General features: G+C 42.4%; 1 protein-coding gene across 6 annotated transcripts in view; it reads right to left on the bottom strand.

The window, feature by feature from the left end:
• ncoa1 (nuclear receptor coactivator 1) overlaps positions 1 to 18,624 on the bottom strand; it is a 44,832-nt gene that overhangs the window by 16,533 nt on the left and 9,675 nt on the right. For 3 of the 6 annotated variants that reach the window (XM_047328528.1, XM_047328530.1, XM_047328527.1), the window contains exons 2-11: positions 15,773 to 15,990; positions 6,691 to 6,796; positions 4,335 to 4,501; positions 3,918 to 4,024; positions 3,613 to 3,790; positions 2,359 to 2,406; positions 1,722 to 1,901; positions 1,092 to 1,184; positions 780 to 920; positions 51 to 198 (exon numbers count right to left, since the gene is read on the bottom strand). In XM_047328528.1, the coding sequence (XP_047184484.1) occupies positions 51 to 198; positions 780 to 920; positions 1,092 to 1,184; positions 1,722 to 1,901; positions 2,359 to 2,406; positions 3,613 to 3,790; positions 3,918 to 4,024; positions 4,335 to 4,501; positions 6,691 to 6,779 (1,151 nt within the window). In that variant the 5' untranslated portion in view covers positions 6,780 to 6,796; positions 15,773 to 15,990. Of the gene's footprint in view, positions 1 to 50; positions 199 to 779; positions 921 to 1,091; positions 1,185 to 1,721; positions 1,902 to 2,358; positions 2,407 to 3,612; positions 3,791 to 3,917; positions 4,025 to 4,334; positions 4,502 to 6,690; positions 6,797 to 15,772; positions 15,991 to 18,624 lie in introns of those variants that run through there. The other 3 variants (XM_047328529.1, XM_035617421.2, XM_047328531.1) reach the window with 3 other exon arrangements.

Genomic DNA, 18,624 nt, shown 5'->3' with positions numbered 1-18,624 from the left:
TTTTGCTGTCACCGTCATTACTGTGTGTGTGTGTGTGTGTGTGTGTGTACCTGTCAATAGTGTGAAAGCCCATGATGAAAGGCTGTACGTCAGGCTTGGGGGGGCAGAAGAACTTGCAGCGGGTCTGAGCGCTGAGTGGCGTGCCGTCGCTCAACGTGAAATGGTACAGTGGGCTGATGGCGCTGCCGAGGGTCATCACTGTTGGCGACACACACACACACACACACACACACACACACACACACACACACACACACACACACACACACACACACACACACACACACACACACACACACACACACACACACACACACACACACACACACACACACACACACACACACACACACACACACACAGTTTAGACTTCCTTTTTGTCTCCTTATGGATTAAAGAGCCCCGACTCTCTTTAGACCGTTGGCAAAACAAAAAAAGACTTTTCAATATCAGCTCCTGGATTTTATTTTTTTTTACCTTTTATAGACTAAATAATGAATCGATCAGTTAAAAAACTTAAACAGCAGATTCATTGCCAACAATGATAATTGTTCAATCGCTTGTCTATTCTGATCACGACTATTCCACTGTCCTCCTCAGTCTAAACCTGTTTTTCATAAATCTGAATATTCAGTATCTAAGCTTGTGCTACAAGTATAAAAGGTTATTGAAATTTCACATTAAATCAAAATATATTATAATGATATTGAAGCTGAAACTCTCGTAACCATGGCGAAACAGGCAGGCACCATTGATCAGTGATTTCTCTGAGCGCTCACCCTCGTGCAGCAGCTTCTTGGCGTGGGAGGGCTCTTTGCCCTGCGGCTGAAAGAAAGCGTAGATGCACTTCCTGACCAGGTCCTCCCAGCCCGGCCGGCCTGTCGCTCGCAGAGCGCTCGTTTCTATGGAGATGATCTTCCCTGGAGGTGAGGCATGAACACAAACAGTCAGCAACTAATGTGTGTGTGTGTGTGTGTGTGTGTGTGCGACTTTCAAAAGGCTAAAAGCAAACGGACAAAGAGGCAAAGCGAGACCGTTTTAATGTATAAAAGCAGGGGGCGGAAGTGATGAGTGACATTTGTTCTAGTTACCTGTGGGGTCCTGCTTCGTGATGAAGGACTCGCTGTTGACCGGCTGAGTGCGAGGAATCCGACAGGCGATGCAGATCAGGCAGCTCTGCAGGTCTGAGGAAAAGGAAAAGTCAGAAGTATCGATGAACACACGAAAGAACAGGCAAAATACTAGATTGATTTTAATTTTTTTTTATATATCCCTGGAGATTCACACGAGTAGAAAATACACGGCGACCTGTCAAAACATCAGAATCATTAAAAGTCAAGAGCTTGGAAATGTGTTGAGTGAGCTGTCAATCATTCCTGTGAATTAAAGTCAACATAAAAACATATCCTTCATAATTTCATAGAGTCGAAAGTTCCACAATCCACAAGACCACGAACGACATCACACAATTCTATCAAGGCCACGGCACCAGCGAGTCCGAAAATATGAAATGTCCTTTAAAGAATCTGGTCCACGTCCGACTGGTTAGATTGTGAAAATGTTTTTTTTATAGACAAAGTAAAGAAAAAATTAAGGTGTGTATCATATGTTAAAATTCAAGGGAATAAATATTCATGTATTCTTGTGAATTAAAATGTGAAATATCTCTCCTCTTCGCCAAAGTCACAATTTGAGAACATTTTGAAGGATTGTGTGCGTACCATCTGCTTCCTCCTGCACGGCCCGCGGCTGGGAGACGGTGAAACACTGCATGATCTCGTACTGCTGCCGAGCCTCCTGGTTCTCCGAGTCCATCTCGTCCGGCGGCCTCTTGAGCATGCGACAGTTGAAGGTGTGGCTGCTCCTCCGGGCAGGCTCCTGCGGCCACGGCACGCCGTTCACTGAACACAAAAGAAGAAGAAGAAGAAGAAGAAGAAGAAGAAGAAGAAGAAGAAAAATAAGGACAAAGTAGTTAAGTCCTGAGGTGTTGAGTGTCTTCCAGTTCAGAAACTGTCCTAATTCTCCAGTCACACTCTTTTGCACAGAGGGAGGAGGTGTCACTCCTCGTCTGCATGGGAAGCAAATTAAGAAAAGTCTCAGTACGAATGTTCATAGGAGCACATGAGTGTTGATTTGATGGTGTGAAATTCGCGAAAGCTTATCCGATATTAAATTTTCCTCCTGTGGACCCCTGGAGTTGTGAGACACGAGGTCTGTACTTTATAGAGACAGAACAGAAAGACAGAGAACAGTAGCACCACCAGACTGAAGTCCTGAAAATATGATTTTGTTCAGGGAAGCAGCGATAGCTTTTTTTTTTTTTTTTTTTAAAGACCAAGACCAAGTACAAGAACTTACATTGAGCTACTTGCCGATACCGGGTACCGATATGAGAACTTGGCCCTGCTTGAAGAGCAGAAATATACCGTTGGAATCTGTGGAGTCGGGGCTTTCACGTGCTGTATAGCATGAAATATTATGATCGTCAGTGCCAGCTATTTTGTTTTTGTACAGTTTTCAGTTTTTTTGTGTGTGTGACTACTCACATAGTTGTGCGGTGCGGTGCGCACCATTTTTTTCTTTTTCGATTTACAGAGACGGGGCTGAGCCGAAAACGCAATTTTTTTTCTTCGGCACACACAGAACCCGACGGCTAACGGGCCGTGAGGACATATTCACAATTTTTTTACGAAACGTGTATTGCTTCAGAATCGCGGACTGCCCCTTTAAACTGTGGAGTGACACACACAAGCCTGTTTCCTCCTCTGTGTTCAGACTCAGGAGATTATGAACTGGTGCTGAAAAACCTGTGAAGGCCTCTGTTTTTTTTTTCCTCCGCAGAAAATTACAAATCCTTCGTGAGCACCCTAACAAACGACACCACGACGAGACGCAGCGACGGAGCCTCCTGTGAGAATAATAATGTGCGAAAGTTCACCGATTCGGCCCCCCCTCCCCCCCAAAAAAAGAAAAATCAATGTGTTTTGGAGTTTTCTCAGTGAAAGGACAAAGGACAGCTGCAGAGGCTGGTGTAGAATTAAACGGGATTACAAGATCAACAGAAAACACAACCGCGCAGCAACCTTGTCGCCTCCTGCACTCTGTCGTTATCGCTTGTCCTTGTGCGACGTCCCTCAGACCCCCCCTCCATTTTTTTTATTATTATTTTTTTTACAATAATCTCTTCTCAAGGTCGGAGTCCACAAATTAAAACAACATTATCGCGGTGAACAAAGTCATTGTTTCATTGTTTCGCTCTCACCTCCCTACGAGCACATTTTCCAGCTGCAATTAAAAAACTGTGTTCATCTTAAAAAAAGTCCATCCTCCTTCCTTCCCTCCTGGCTGTTCAAACTCTCCTTAGCAACAGTATTTTCCATCAATAAAACCAGTTAATTATCTGCGTTAAGGACTTTACACTGGTTTTGCTGCCAAAGACCTTCGCCTGAGTTTCATTGCCTCCTTAATGGCTCTCATTGGCATGGAAACTGTCAAATTTGAGGATGCTGAAAACGTAATTACTAAGTATGTTTTAAAAAAAATAATAGCTACTGGCAAAAATAAGGCTGGGGGTGTACGTGGTCTCGCACGGCAGATCACTCGCCCGCTCACCGAGGCTCTTGGGCAGCAGATTCCTCACAAACTCGTTGTGGTCTCCCACGTGGAGCATGCTGTAGACGCTGGAGGTCATCAGCTCCTCCTGGGCGTACCCGAGGTAACTCGTCACGTTCTCCGACACGAAGACGATGCGGCCCTCCCGGTTGACGACGAAGAAGAACCCGTCGAGGGCCTGTGCGAGGAAAGAGGAGAGAGAGAGAAGGAAAGAAAGAAAGAAAATCAGATGAGATGAGTGTTGAGCTGGAGTGACAAAATCTCAGCAGTGGCAGCAAGGAATCGTGTGTGCGTGTGTTGCTCACCTCTAGCAGCATGGGCCCCAGCGCCTCCTTCTCCACCAGCCCCTGACTACTGGAGGAGATGTCGCTCTTCTGCACCTCGTCGTCCGGAGACAGAAGAGCCGCTTTCTCTGCCGAGAGGAAGACAAACGCACATCAGACACTGACAAAGAAAAGAGTCATTCACAACATCTCTGCATCTTTAAGTCACCTTGAGACCTGACGCCCAAAAGCCACAAAGAAATATCTCCCAAACAAGGTTTAGGGCCCGTGCCGTTATGTTTTTCTGAATTTCTCATAGTCCTTGTATTCTGTGAATTCACTGAGATAAAAAAACTGATTATTTTAAAGTAATGAAAAACTTGGTTTCACATGGTTTCATCTTGTGTGTGTGTGTGTGTGTGTGTGTGTGTGTGTGTGTGTGTGTGTCGTTCCCCTCACCCTGCTCGCGCCGCTTGATCTGCTGGATCTGGTCCACCGTGCTCTTGAGGATGTGGCACTTGTCGGGTTTGACACTGAGACTGGCAATGTCGCCCATGTTGGAAGACAGCAGCTCGGCCAGCTCCTCGATGTAGCGACACTCCAGCTCCCGTCTCCGCTTCTCCAGACTGCGCAGCGACGAGAGTTAAACGCGAGTTTTAAATCACCAGTAATAAAAATCCGGAGTTCACGTCTGGAAACAGCTGAGGTTTTCATTCTTTAGTGTGTGACAGGCAAGACAAATCATCACCCAAGATGTTTCCACACCGCTCGTGACACACCTCGTGGGTTTTCACAATGTTTAGACACGGTGGACAAATGTCCGTCCTTTAGTGCACTGCTAAAAGAAACATTCTCCCCAAAACTCACTGCTCAAAAGAATGTGGTCTGAGTGATTGGATGTCAATTCGCCTCAAAGCGCCTCGGGTGCATTCATACCTGTAATTACAGCTGTCCACTTGTGGACGCGTCGCCCAAGACTAATGTTAATGCAGAATGTGAACGCGGCCGTGGAGGCAGAGTTGGAGAAAGAGCAGTGCTGATTTAAATATTATTGTTCTCTTGGATTACTGGGGTAAAGAAAATATATTATATGAAGAATTTGCAAGGAAAATTTTTATTGGCTCCAGCTTCAAGACCTGTGAATATTGTCCTATCTTTCCTGTGTCGGTTAATCTTCTATTATTAAATATCTTTGTTTTCAGACTCTTGGTCATATAGCAGGAATGACTTGAAGCTGTTTTTGCCTATTTGATAAATGTTTGTATTCTCTTGATTCTTGCACTTTTGGGTAATATCTTCATGGTTGAATACACTTATTTTAAGTCGCTTTGGACAAAAGTGTCTTCTAAATGAATGTAATGTAATGTAATAATGCAATGATTCTGATATTAGCAAGTTCAATTTGACCACTACTGATCAACTCAACAGAACCAAACATTTCCAATGAGGATTCTTTAAATCTGTGTTGTCGTGTCGATGACGTGTGAATGCAACGAGAGGAAAAATGTTTTCAAGAAAACAACCGGACATTCTTCATGAAACGAAAGACGGTTTAACTTGTATAATGCATGATTAACATATTATTGCAGTAGCCTCATATGTGTTTTCATATTACGTAAGCATAAATGTTATCATAATGGATCAGCAGTAGGTTGAATCCGTCTTTAACTCGAGGCTCCTCGGAGTCTCTGCACGGCCCCGTGTTCTATCCCTTGTTCTCCAGTTGCAATAATAATACTTTCAGACCGAAGAGTTGCAGCAAGGTATGTGGTAAACATGAAGGGGTGCAAAAAAAGGAAAAGAAATGTGTGCATATGTGAGCGCGCGCGTGTGTGTGTGTGTGAGACGACAACAGCAAAAGTAGGTCAGTGCATTGGCCGGCCAGAACACACAGGCGTGGTGGCCGAGGGAGGGGTGAGCCGGGCTGGGGGGGGGGGGCCCTGCTGTGTGTGTGTGAATGCGCAGGTCCGTGGCTGCGTGTAGAAATGCTAGCTGGCCTGTTACGTCAGCTCACATTAGTTCCTGGGCCTTTAGCATATCCTGCCTTGATCCTTCACCTCAAGCTAAAGCTGTTCAGCTCACACCCGTTTATTAACCCTTACATAACTTTTACATTATGAGAGGATTTTCGGCTTCTCTGTCATCCCATTTAGGCCTAAGGTACATTTAAATAAAGGGTTTCACATGTGGCACAACCTTGTCTTGTGCTCTGTCCAGGAGTTAAAGGCACAGTAAGCGATTTTGGAGAAATCTTGTTCCTCTCTTTGAATTTCCTGCTCTGGCCGGGGTCGCGAAACCCGCGACCACGGGTACGGGAGAGCGACGCGCTATCCACTAGGCCGCACAGTTTGCAGCGCCACGTGCTAGCACGTCTCTTAAGGTGTCGGGGAGTGATGTTTACACACTGCACACACAGCGTTGAGTGGTGCGGCCCGCACCATTTTTTTCATGGACCATGAGGAATTATTCGCGGAATTTTACAAATAGTGCATGGGATTAAAATCATCACTGCCTTACTGCCTCTTTAAGTGGCCGTTAGTGATACAGTTACACATTGGTGTTGTATTTTCGGCCCTGCCAGAAACCGGAAATTGAATCAGCGGTGCGCCCCCATAAAGTGTCCCCTGTCGGTTGCTCAGTTGGTTGCAGTTTGCAACTTAACGTCCTAAATAAAAGGACAAGCATTTAATTTTGTCATGGTTCTGAACAGTGTCGCTGACTCATTGTGCATCTGAACACGTCATCTATCATATATTCCTCCCATGCGCCTGTTACACGGGTTTAATTTGAGCATCATCATAGCGTGTCTCTTTACCTCTGCCCCGACGTGTCGCATGGCGAGACCTTCCTCTTGCGTGACTCTGGCGCGGCAGCGTCGAGGGGGCTTTCCCCTACTGCACTCATCTTCAGCTTCAACTGACCTGCGGAGGAGGCGAAAACACGACAGAGGGAAAAGGTCAGTAATGAAATCAGCACGACAATCGGGATAAATGTCATCGCTTGACCATTCGTTCATAGACCCAGATCAAGAACCGGAAATACACCTGTCAGATCCTGGATCTTGGTTATTCTTTTGTGTTGTGTTTGCTGCTTGCAGACACAACCGCCAGATACATTACAGCTGTTATTGCCGTACACAAACTGCATTTGCATTGTTATCGTGGCATGATGCCAATGGTGCGGTTCACACGACGTACAGCTCACATGAACTTCAGCCGAGGGTCAGAGTTCAGTGTGCTTTCAGTTGCAGCCGATCAAAAACAAGATACGAGAACAACATGAGGCGGAGATGTTTACGTATGGTCCACACTTTCTCAAAAAAAAAACAAAAAAAAACATAAATATGACAAACAAAAAATGACAAACATTTCCTGGTTCCAGCTTCTAACGTGTGAGAATCTGTCCTGCTTTTATTTATTTGCCGCGTGTGATAACAAACTGAACATATTTGATTTTGTTTTTGGAGCTGCTGCTTCTCAGACAAAACAAAAGACATTGGATGACGTCAACTCGGCCTTTAGGAAGCTGTGACTGTATAAGCTGTAATCTGACATTTTACAGAGCGAAGGATTAGTGGATCGCTCGAATGAGGAAATAATAACTGGGAGATTAATTGATGGCAACTGTTTATGTCAGTTGCTGCCCCACAGAAGTATATAATAGTTTTTTTTAACGTGAAGAAATAAATATTGCTAATATTTATATTCCACATTTTTTTGTTCATTACAGCACCGGATGTAATATACAGTACAGTTTGTGACATTACATCTGGTGATGATTCATTCTGTGATGGTGTTGTTGTTGTTCGTGGTGCAGTATACAAAAAAAAAAAGGCCTTGATAATAATTTCATCCTGTACGTCTCTTGACCTGCCTTTATAAAAGGGAGGGGGGCTGTAACCATGGGAAAGGTAAACGCTGCAACCTTTGATGCAGCACACACTATCAATGACTGCCAAAATATCAACGTTAAAAAACAATTTTAACGGCACCACACCAACACACCACGACGTCGCCAAATGGTTTTGTGAACTGCCCTTTTAAAAGCCTCCAGTTCAGCGTCCACACACCGATTGGACGGTACCCGCTGTCAATCACACTATCCGCTGCTTTATCCTCTATTTGACTCTAAATGTGCCATAATTTAGAAAAATGAACATCAAGCTGTATTGAGGAAGACTTGAAACTAGAGATTGAAGCATAAACTTCTCAGGAAAAAATATATACTGACGTTATAAATCAAGTGACAAGTAGAGTTTCACGTTGCAAACCATAAATAAGATAACACTAATCTCGTTCTTTTGCCTGTTGACCAAAAGCAAGGCATCTCAAAAAGACAAAATATATGTGGTGCAGGACTGTGTGCTGCCAAAAAAAATAGTTTTTTTAGTAAAGTTAATAAAGTGACAAACAGCGTCATTTAATCAAACCACACTGATTGTTAATCAGTGGCAAAATATAATTCCAAAATGTAAAAAATGCTTTCCCTCGAATAATGCTTGTTACCATCTGTCAATCAAATACCTTCAGTTTTGGTTTGCGATACCAAAAACAATATTTCATTTGATTCATGACTTTGCAAGTTTCAATAATTATATTAGTTTTCGTGTGATTTTCAAGTATTATAACAACTCCCCCCAAAGCCCATGCTGACTTTTTGAAATGTCTTCTTTTATCTAACGAATGGTCAATATTTTTTTTTGTTTCAGGCGTCAGCAAACGTTAATATTCGAGAAACTGGAACAGCTTGAACTTCGGCTTGAATTTTTTATATTATTTATTAAATGAACTTCTGTGACACAGACGAGAGAGGCGACATCTTTCCAGAACGACCTCGTCACCCTGATGATGTACGTTTATGACCGTCGACGAGCCCGAGCGATGCGTGCACTTTATTATTCCTGGCAATAAGTCAACACAGGGGCAATTCATTGAAGAGCAGAAAAACACGAGCAAACGCAGTTACATTTAATGATCTACCGGGAAACGTCCACTGGATGAAGCTGAACTCTCTTCGACCCTGTGAAGAGGATTTCATTCATATCCGTTCTACTCACGCCGAGAAAACTCTTCATGTTCCCACCGACCGGCCGAGGCAACGAGGGCTACCTCTCGTGTGTGTGTGTGTGTGTGTGTGTGTGTGTGTGTGTGTGTGTGTGTGTAAGTCTATCAACTAGAATCAAGTCATCAACAGCCACCGTCACGTTTCTGGTCTTTCCTGTTTCCTGTACCATTATGATTATGTTTCATTATCAGCAGTTCCTCCCACCTGATGAGTGTTTATGATTATGGCTCCCTTTGTTATCCCCATCATAACACCGTGAGCAGGTTCCCTTTTCGTCATGTTGTTTGTTGCTGCTCAAACATCTCTGCTACAAAATGCACGGTCAAAATATAAATTTATATTTAAAAAAAAAAAAAGTATAAACAGATATTCAAAACTAAACCTATGGAATTAATCTTCCAACCCATGTCCACATTTTTTTTATATCTGGAAACGTCCCACAGCCGTAAGAAATCGAACGGCCTCAACTGAACCCTCTGCACGCCAGTTCGGCGACGGCACAACTCAGCAGTATTGCACCGATGTCACAGTTTGCTCTTATTACAACGTCCACGCTGTTTCACAATGTGACCCAAATGAGTACAATTAGAGCTGCGGCGAGAGCAGAGCCTCCGTCGCACGTTCACACACACCGCCAGCGCTGCGGTAAACAAAGAAAAGCACGTCGGGGAGGGAGGAAAAAATTTTAAAAAAATGAACAACGACGTGCCGGGTCTAATCCGCACACCTGTAGACCAGGTCAGCCTCCTCCTCCTGCTCCTCCTGACCTCACCCCCATCCCACTTCTCCCCGACTCCCTCCCTCTCTATGTGTGCTGTTTGGCAGAGGAACAACCCTCCAGTCGCCGAAGAGGAAGAACAGGAGGAAGCAGCAGCAGCAGCAGGAAAAAAAGCCCTGTGAGAAATAAGAAATACAGCTTTCTGCCTCTCCGCTACAGCCTCCTCCTGCCGCCTCGCTTTCTTTACCTTTGTCTTTTTCTCTCTCGAAGCTTTCTCCCCCGTTTGGTTTCTCATTTCACGAGCTACACCGATCACACACACACACACACACACACACACACACACACACACACACACACACACACACACACACACACACACACACACACACACACACACACACACACACACACACACACACACACACACACACACACACACACACACACACACACACACACACACTCAACAGCACCAATGTATAGCTTGAAGGGAGGGGGGGGGGGGTAAGGAAGAGACCACCAGGTAGAGAGTAGGGAATGAATAATGTAGATTATCGAGAGCGCGAGAGAGAGAGGGAGGTAGAGGGAGGGAAGTGTAAATGTGGGAGGAAGAGAGAATTCATTATCATTCATTATTAATATTCCCTAATACATTTACAACCTTTAATGTACTATTTAAAAAATATTTTACTTCATAGATTAAATTAATACACATCTCTTATAACCACGCCCCCTCGATTGCTGCCTCATCGTGAACATGTGATCATCTCATCGTGCTGACTAGTCTGACTAACGTATTCGATAAGATTTGGCTCAGGAGGCCGAGTGGGACTCGGAAGGTTCCTGGTTTGAACCCTGGTTCTGTTTTAAGTGTCCTCGAGCAAGACGCTGAACGGTAACTGATGCGTTTGTCAGATTTAGATCTTTCATAGGTTCATTAACCATAAATGGTGGATCAATTACATCTCCAGTAAAATAAACAATACAGAACAAATGTTTGATAAATGAAATGAATTAATAATTCCAACATAATTGAATAAGTTTAAGTTGAACCTGTAAAAAGTAGCCCCCCCAAAAAATTACAAAATGAAACTAGAGCTGCAAAAAGTTAGTCGGACAGAAAATGAATCGTCATCCGTTGTGAAAATCATCAATAATCCATTCAGACATGGACAGTTCCCTTAACTTCACTTCTCACGGTTCTTTTTCTATTTAACTTCCATTGAAATCATCATCATCATTTTTATCCAACAGTTGTCTGTAGCTTGTTTGTGTTTTGTGAATTGTTAAAGTGTTTGTGTTTAGGGCCAATGTTGGTGTGTCACTTGTATTGTATTTTTGTTATTATATTGTTACTGGATAAAAACTAGAAATGAAAAAAAATCCTCAAGGTTATCACTGAACAAATATGTGTCCTGATTAAAATTTTTTCATTGATTCTCATGTTTTTCTTCGCCTCAAAAATTTCCCCTAAAATTCTGCACTAAATCTATAAGAGCAGAGGCTCACACGACATGATATTAGAGAATTCTGATCATAATCTCAACACATCTCCTATTCGCTACTGAGATGAAGACCTCTCAACTGGAGCAACATATATTTTCCACATAAGATCACCAGGACGCGGCGCGACCACCCCTCCCTGCTCCGCCGACTTGGTACGGCCCATGAGAAGCTGCTCAGTCACTGTTGCTAAGGCCCACCCTCTGGAATACAGGACATGACCAGGGAGAATGTATACAGCTGCCGTCCAACGGGCCGACTCCCGCCGCGTTTTATTTTATATGGACAGGTGAACGTTTGCATGGAAACCAATCATTATCTTTAGTGCGTGCGTCTTCGCTGCGGTCGAGACCGAACGTCTAACCCGAGCGGCAATCGTGTGTTTCAGTGAAGACACATCTGGTGTCGGAGATTTCTTCCACATGAGGTCATGCTCATGGTCCGTCCGCTCATAAATCAACCAATAAACACATTGATCCTGTAATTGATGGGTTAATAAACTACTAAAGTCATGTATTTAACTAATTGGGTCACTTAACTCAACAACAAGTAAACATTCTTTTGATAAAATACAATCGGATTATCGAATTTCTGCGATGTCCTTTCAATTTAAAAGATGTGATTTAAAATTGAAATAAAGGTTGTGTGATTCACTTTGTTTGATTTTAGAAACTTTCCTAAGAAACTACATTTTACCCAGTCTGCGAGCAGAGTCGCCCCCAAACAAAATCAATCGCGTTGCATATTAAGAAGGCTATGTATAATCATACTAGGAACGAAGTTCAAAAGAGTTATGGTTAAATTCTCAATTGATTTGGATCAAAATTTTGTCAAAAATGGTAAGGTCTCGAGTTACTGTTTTGAATTGTAGTAGCAACAAAATGAGGTCCGTCAACCATTGTCAAATTGGCGTACCATAAGGTCAACAAATTTTGTTTTTATCCCCTAGGGTAGGGTGTCAAATTATAGGAGTATGTACACTAGTTGAACCACTGTATTTACCGGTAAGGTTAAATCACGCAGTGGTGGTGGACAACAGGATTGAAAGGAAAACAAAGTCAGAGGGGAGGTGAGCTGATTGGGTTCAGGACAAAACTTTGTGGAATAGTGGATGTTTATGGAAATAAGAAAAATAAAAAAATATAAAATTATTTCAGAATTTGGTAGAGAGAAACAAATTTAAGAAGATTTAGTTAGATTATGAATTGTAAAGGAATAATGTATATATAATTTATATGAAAAATGATATTATGATTATTTTTTATGGTAATCGAAAATTATGTGATTAAGTATTAGAGAAATGTAATATGTAAAGACTAAAGAAGAAGGCTATAAAAACCCGATATTGCTAGTTAGATTGTGAATGAAAATAATTATTAGTAAAGTGGTTGTCTATCTTTAAGTGTGGTATTGTCAAGTTTTTACACACAGTTTTATTTTAAACAATTGAAATAGTATTTTTAAAAAAAAATAACAACAGCTATATAAAAATCATTAATATTAAAACCATCCTATGAGGAAAACGAAAAACATTAAATTTGAAATGTAACGTGTCTCAAAAAGACAAGAATAATAATAATTAAAGTTGGGGACGTTAAAAAAAAAACCTGGAAGTAAATCAATTATGCTAACATAACAATATACTAAGGTAACCCATGGAGTAAATTGATGAAGTGAAATGACTTAAAATATAATTAATTAAGTGAATAATATTAATGATGTTTATAAGACACTGGTTATATGATGTTATAATACTGATATTAAAATACACATGAGTTTATCACTCTGGGTATGTGTGTGTCATGTGTTGTGTGTGACTAAACTGTTACTGAGTGGACCTCAAAGATGCGAGACAAACTGATCAAAAAAGAAAGTTAATTGTGGGATCAAACTGACAACTGAAAGTAAACTTGATTTGAGACAATTTAGACAAGGTTCAACAAATAGAAAAATTATCAAATTGTTGTGTAGATGTTGAAACCATTGTTGGTTAATTGACACACTAGGGATTTGGTTTGTCAAATTTTCCGTGTTTGCAGGGTTTGTCTTTCAACAGGATTACGAAAAAACTACTGAACATATTTCCACGAAACGTTATGAAAAGATCCGCCCAGGAATTTTTAGAATATCTTTCCTCGACATTATGTTTACGTTGAGGATTTCTGACAATGTCACAGATTTCCCAGTATATTTCATGGAATCTTGATGAATGATATCTATGAGTGTGTGCAAATTGTTGCAGATCCAAATATTGTTGCAGATTCATGAGGTTTACATTGTGGAGATATGAATATGTGTCATGCCATTACATAAGAGTTGCTCTGAAAATGCAAAAAAAATCATTTGATGTTCAATTTTTTACCTGCTGATGCTTGAAGACTGGCATCAGTGTCAGTATTGCAGACGATGCAAAGGGCACTTCTGTTGCTGCGGAAGGCTGGAGATGCAGAGTTGCATGCACTCCCTTTTTTTTCTCCCAGCCTCGTTTGCTCTGATGTTCTCCGCTCATTATAAATGTAGATTTGGCTGCAATAATTCATGTTATGTACAGTATTAAGAGTTTCATTTAAGCATCTACAACATGCGAACAATATAACTTAGTCTGCCAACTTCAATGACACGTGAAAAAGGCAAGCTAGCCGGCAAATATAAGCCCACGGTTAGGCTACCGTCAACTTGATTCACAAACAACTTTCCACATCGCAAAATTTTAATATAACTGGAGCAAGCAGGTATTCACATTTCAGACCCGTGATTTTATCTTTAAAAAAAAATAAACCCTCTCTAAAGCCTATAAAAATCCTTTTTAATACTGTGACATTTAAAGAAACCCATAGACATCAAGGAAAATGTGGAAAAACACTATTTGAAAATGTTGAAAATGTAACGTGTCCTCTAAGAGTCCCTGCTCCTCAGCTGAATGCCCTGTTAAGTCTCAGTCTATTGTTTCCCACCATCTTTGTTGCAGGCCCAGATCCGGGACGTTTCCCAAGAATGAGGAATAACCTTGGACTCGACTGAATTCCTCAATTCCACAAACGCTGCTACAGCTCGTCAGACTCCTCAGTGTATAGAATACATAGTGTGCAGTGGTGCGGTGCAGCCGGTGGACCCGGTGGACCCGCCGCCTAAAGTCATTTCTCTCATCCGTGAAACAATGGGAGCAGAAAACTGAGACTTAGTATAAGATTCATGAGGGAAGCAGTACTAACAAATCGTAAAATATGTAGAATCCAAATGAAACAATATCATAAAAATGATCTATCTTTTTAAAGACATCATGAGTATTTCGCCATACATCAGCCTCAAACGTGTTCTCTACCCAGAAAGATCATTTCTACATGAATATTCATTGTTTATCGAGCGCCACGGGTCCCGGCGTAATTTGCCTCTGTGTGATCTGGAGTGTGAGTGTGTGTGTGTGTGTGTGTGTGTGTGTGTGTGTGTGTGTGTGTGTGTGTGTGTGTGTGTCCTCATTTCAACTCGTGAAACGCTATGGGAGGCCTAGTTCGACCTGCTGGGATGTTCAGAGCCTCGCAGCCAGTCTGGGGCCCCCACGTCGCAAAGCTCATGAGAGGGAGATGATTCAGAAAAAGAGGCATAGGGGTATTATCTGTCTGGGCCTTCTCTCCAAACTATTATTTTAGCCGGAACTAAATGGTCTCTTTAAAATTAAATTAAGTCTGTGACGGTGAAGAGTGGAGTCCGTGCATTTTAAAGGAGAGCACGTAGCTCCAGTTATTCTCCCAATCGTTTTTGTGTCATGAAAATTTCTGTATTTCAAAAGCTAGTGTAGATCCTAAATCAGACAATAAGTAATTTTAATTCTAAATCTCAAAGTACATTTACAACCTTTGCTGAAATTTCACAGCACTACTGTCTTAATATCTCTTAAAGGTCAGATTTTAGATAAGTTATTGTAGAAATGTTTCCTTAAATTTAAAAAGGAGAAGTTAAGCAATTTGGACACTTCAAGCAGATGTTATAAACTTTGTAGAAGAAGCCAAAGCACAGTGGTGAATGCACTGTTGGACAGTCAAGCAGCTGGATAATCGACAGAAAATTAATCTTCATCAACTTTCATAACAGACTCATTTGCCAAATGAAAAAAATACCAAGTATTTGCCTCAAAAGTCTCTCAACTTACTCCTCCTCGATGATTAATACATTTTTCACATGCATGTCATTTGTAGACTTTAAAGTATAATTGACAGAATAACAGATTATCACAACAATTGTTAATTGCTGCCCTACCAGCAACACGTGCTCCCCTCAAGGCACATAAAGTTGGTGGTTTGTTTTTCGGCTCAATACAGTAAAGTAACCAGCTCCTGTGTCTTGCTCTACTTCTCTGAATATTGAATATTGACCTCTGTTCACCTCTACCACTGCCTTCCTACAGACTCAGGTAGAAGCTCGATTTCAAGTCTTCTGTCAATATGACAGAAAGATTTCTTGGAACATTCTGTGGGAATCGATGCTGAATAATAAAACAGCAGAATGGGCCAAGAGCTGCGACCCCGTCTTCACCTGGCGCTTAAATATGAGAACACGCTGCAGCACTCAAACAGACCCAATACACGAGGCTGAGCGGCCGCACTGTACTCACTTGATCTAGGGCTCCAGTGGGTGAGTCATGTGGTGTCTGTGGTGGCCTTGTCCAGGGCTCTGAGCAAAGCTTGAAGGAAGGAGGGGAGATCGGAGATTGGCCAAACGGCTTGGAGTCGAGATGATGGAGGTGTGGTGCTGGTGGAGGGGTTATGGCTCCAAAGCCACTCTGTCACACGGCACCATCCCGGGTGCGGGGAGAAGCCTATCGGCCTCTGGCTGGAAAAGAGAACGGAGAAAGAAAAAAAAGAGTGTGAACTGCAGCAGAATTTTCATTGTTCTACAAATTATGGCGAGTCATCGATTATCACGAGCCCTGCACACCAGATAACAACCTTTCTGCAACCGACCTAAAGGGTCTCAGGCTAAATCCACACTAATACGTTTCTGTTTTTAAAATGGTGTTTTAAAACTAAAACGACTCTCGTCGCATCAGCAATCACATCAACACAACTGAAAAACGCCAATCGCATGACCAGTCGCATACACTGAGCATGTGCATACTGATGTAAACAGGAAGCAGATTGTCTACTCTGCAGTTGGTTGCTTAGTTACAGAAACCACCATTGAACGAGAAAAACAACAATGGTGAAAAATAAGATGATGGATCTATTTCTTTGGACCAACGATATGGTGGAACTTGTACTTGGAAGTCCGGACCAACGCTGTTACATTGTTCACATTTTAGTTTTTAGTTTCACATTGCAAGGTGGGCTGCGTTTCCCTACACTTGACCTTTTCTTTCCGGTTCTTTTTCTTCGTCTATGATAGCGAGCTGCCTCAACTTCCTGTAATTGGTCCGAATCGCCCCAAAAATTGTTTTTTCCAACTGCTATCGAACCGAACCATGGTTCAGTTTTGATCCGGACCGAGGCCACCTCGTTGGTCCGGACGGTGGTCCGAGGAACCTTTCACACCTGTGATTTGGGTTCGGAACAAAACTGAAGAGTGTGAAGGTCCTGACCAAACAAGGTGGGTGCGAAAGTGTAGTCAAGTCGTGGTTGATAAGAACCAATCAGGAAGCGAATGCGTTTGACTGCGTCTTTTTGCCCGCCCTTACTACAACACGGCCCCGGAGATTTCAAAAACTCTGGAGTACTGGGGACGAGCAGGCGTGAGTGATGCCCTATGAAGCGAAAACGCTGTAATGGCGATGTAGCTTTAGACTGCGTCACTAGCAGGAAAATAACCAGGCACTTTATGGAGTGCCTCTGTGCGAGTACGTTATTTATAGCTTCCTCTCGTTCACATATTTATGTCAATGAAGTCTTAAACTGAAGACATAAAAATGCAAACACTGTAACACACGGCTCCCTAGTCTCTTTACAAATCATGGTCGTCGTCGCCGTCAGCCTCGCGTCTGGGCGAGTCTTGAGGTCTCGTCGTTATTAGCTGGTTGTAAATGTCCGTCTGGATCTACGTCCCAGGCCGGTTCCGCAGTTACTGTTTCCATCTGTTCCAGCTGACACGGCGTTGACCCTGTGCAACATGTAGATCAGTCACTCAAGTCTGGAGAAAGTGCAGCCGTAAAAAGAGCTGCGTGCCGTAATGATTTTTCCCGGCGGTGGAGCACACTGTACACATCAAAGCGGCGCCGAATCAATCTGCGGCCAAAGTCATTGCTGCGTCACGGCTCCACATGAAAAAAGGGGGATGGTGTGCCGATTGGAAACAACTCATCCGAGTGAGACGTTTCCATGGAACGTGATTGGCTGCTATTTGCAGACAGAAAACGATCCCTAAACTATTCATGACAATTACATAATTTTACAACTCATTTGCACGTTCGCCATCATTAGCCTTCTAACTGTCGTTACGTTACCACTCAGAGACACGTGCGGTGGGTGGAGGTGAGATTACACTTTAACTGTCATTTGATGTTTCGTGGGATCTTATCGGACCCCATTTTCCTTGTTTAAATTACACACTGTTCAACTGAAGGGTTGAGTTAACAGGAACACGTGTAGATTATTGTTTTCCGCAATCTATCTTTTAATTTTGAACTACCAACACAACGCACAAATAAGCATTTTTGTCAAACTAGTACCAGAAATGTAATTTGTCAGAATCATCCAAAAAACTTGTTTTCCCACTTCTGACGAACTGAAACATGGTTCAGTTTGAGACTACCTCCTTTGGTCGGATCAAATGTTGGTCCATTGGTCCACACCGTGGTCTGAGGATCCTTTCACACCTGCAAGTTTGGTTCGGACCAAACTGAAAGCTCTGAAGGTCCGGACCAAAAAAGGGAAGGTGTGAAAGCGCCCTTAAAGTTTTAACAACATTTTACCTTCGCCATTTGACAAACTGGTACCTGCTCCAATGTAGGAGTGAAACGTTTGGTAAAAAAATAAAAGATAAAAAGTGAAAAAGTCACTTTCTACGGTCATCGCTTTCATTCTGGTTACGCTCTTTCCTAAATTAAATATGGCGGATGAATCTTTTACAAACACTTTGAGATTTCAGGTAGCTGGTGGCGTGCAGAGGTGGAGTTTCGTTGGCAAGAGTGACAACATCCGGCAAGTAGTCCCTTTGCAAAAAAAAATAAAAATCAAGCATATCTAATAGGAATCTGGACTCGCTCCAGATGTGGATGTGCACTCAGGAAAAGCAGTGTCGCCTTTCTCACAGCCGGATGGTAACGAGACCCGGCCAACACATACTGTATTCTAAACATACATATGGAAAAACTAACACCGGTGCGGTCGCATGCGCCTGCACTTCATCTTCACAACTCTTGTTATTCACTCCCAACTTGTACATGAATCAAATCATACCGTTTTATTAAATACTATAAAACCCAATATTTTGCGTCGTCCTTCACTTCATAACAGTTGTCGAGGGGGCTCCCTC

The sequence above is a fragment of the Scophthalmus maximus genome, chromosome 18 (genome assembly GCF_022379125.1).
Source record: "Scophthalmus maximus strain ysfricsl-2021 chromosome 18, ASM2237912v1, whole genome shotgun sequence".
In the NCBI taxonomy this organism is placed as follows: Eukaryota; Metazoa; Chordata; class Actinopteri; order Pleuronectiformes; family Scophthalmidae; genus Scophthalmus; species Scophthalmus maximus.
Note: the sequence above shows the minus strand (reverse complement) of the source record. Positions and strands in the feature narration are given on the sequence as shown.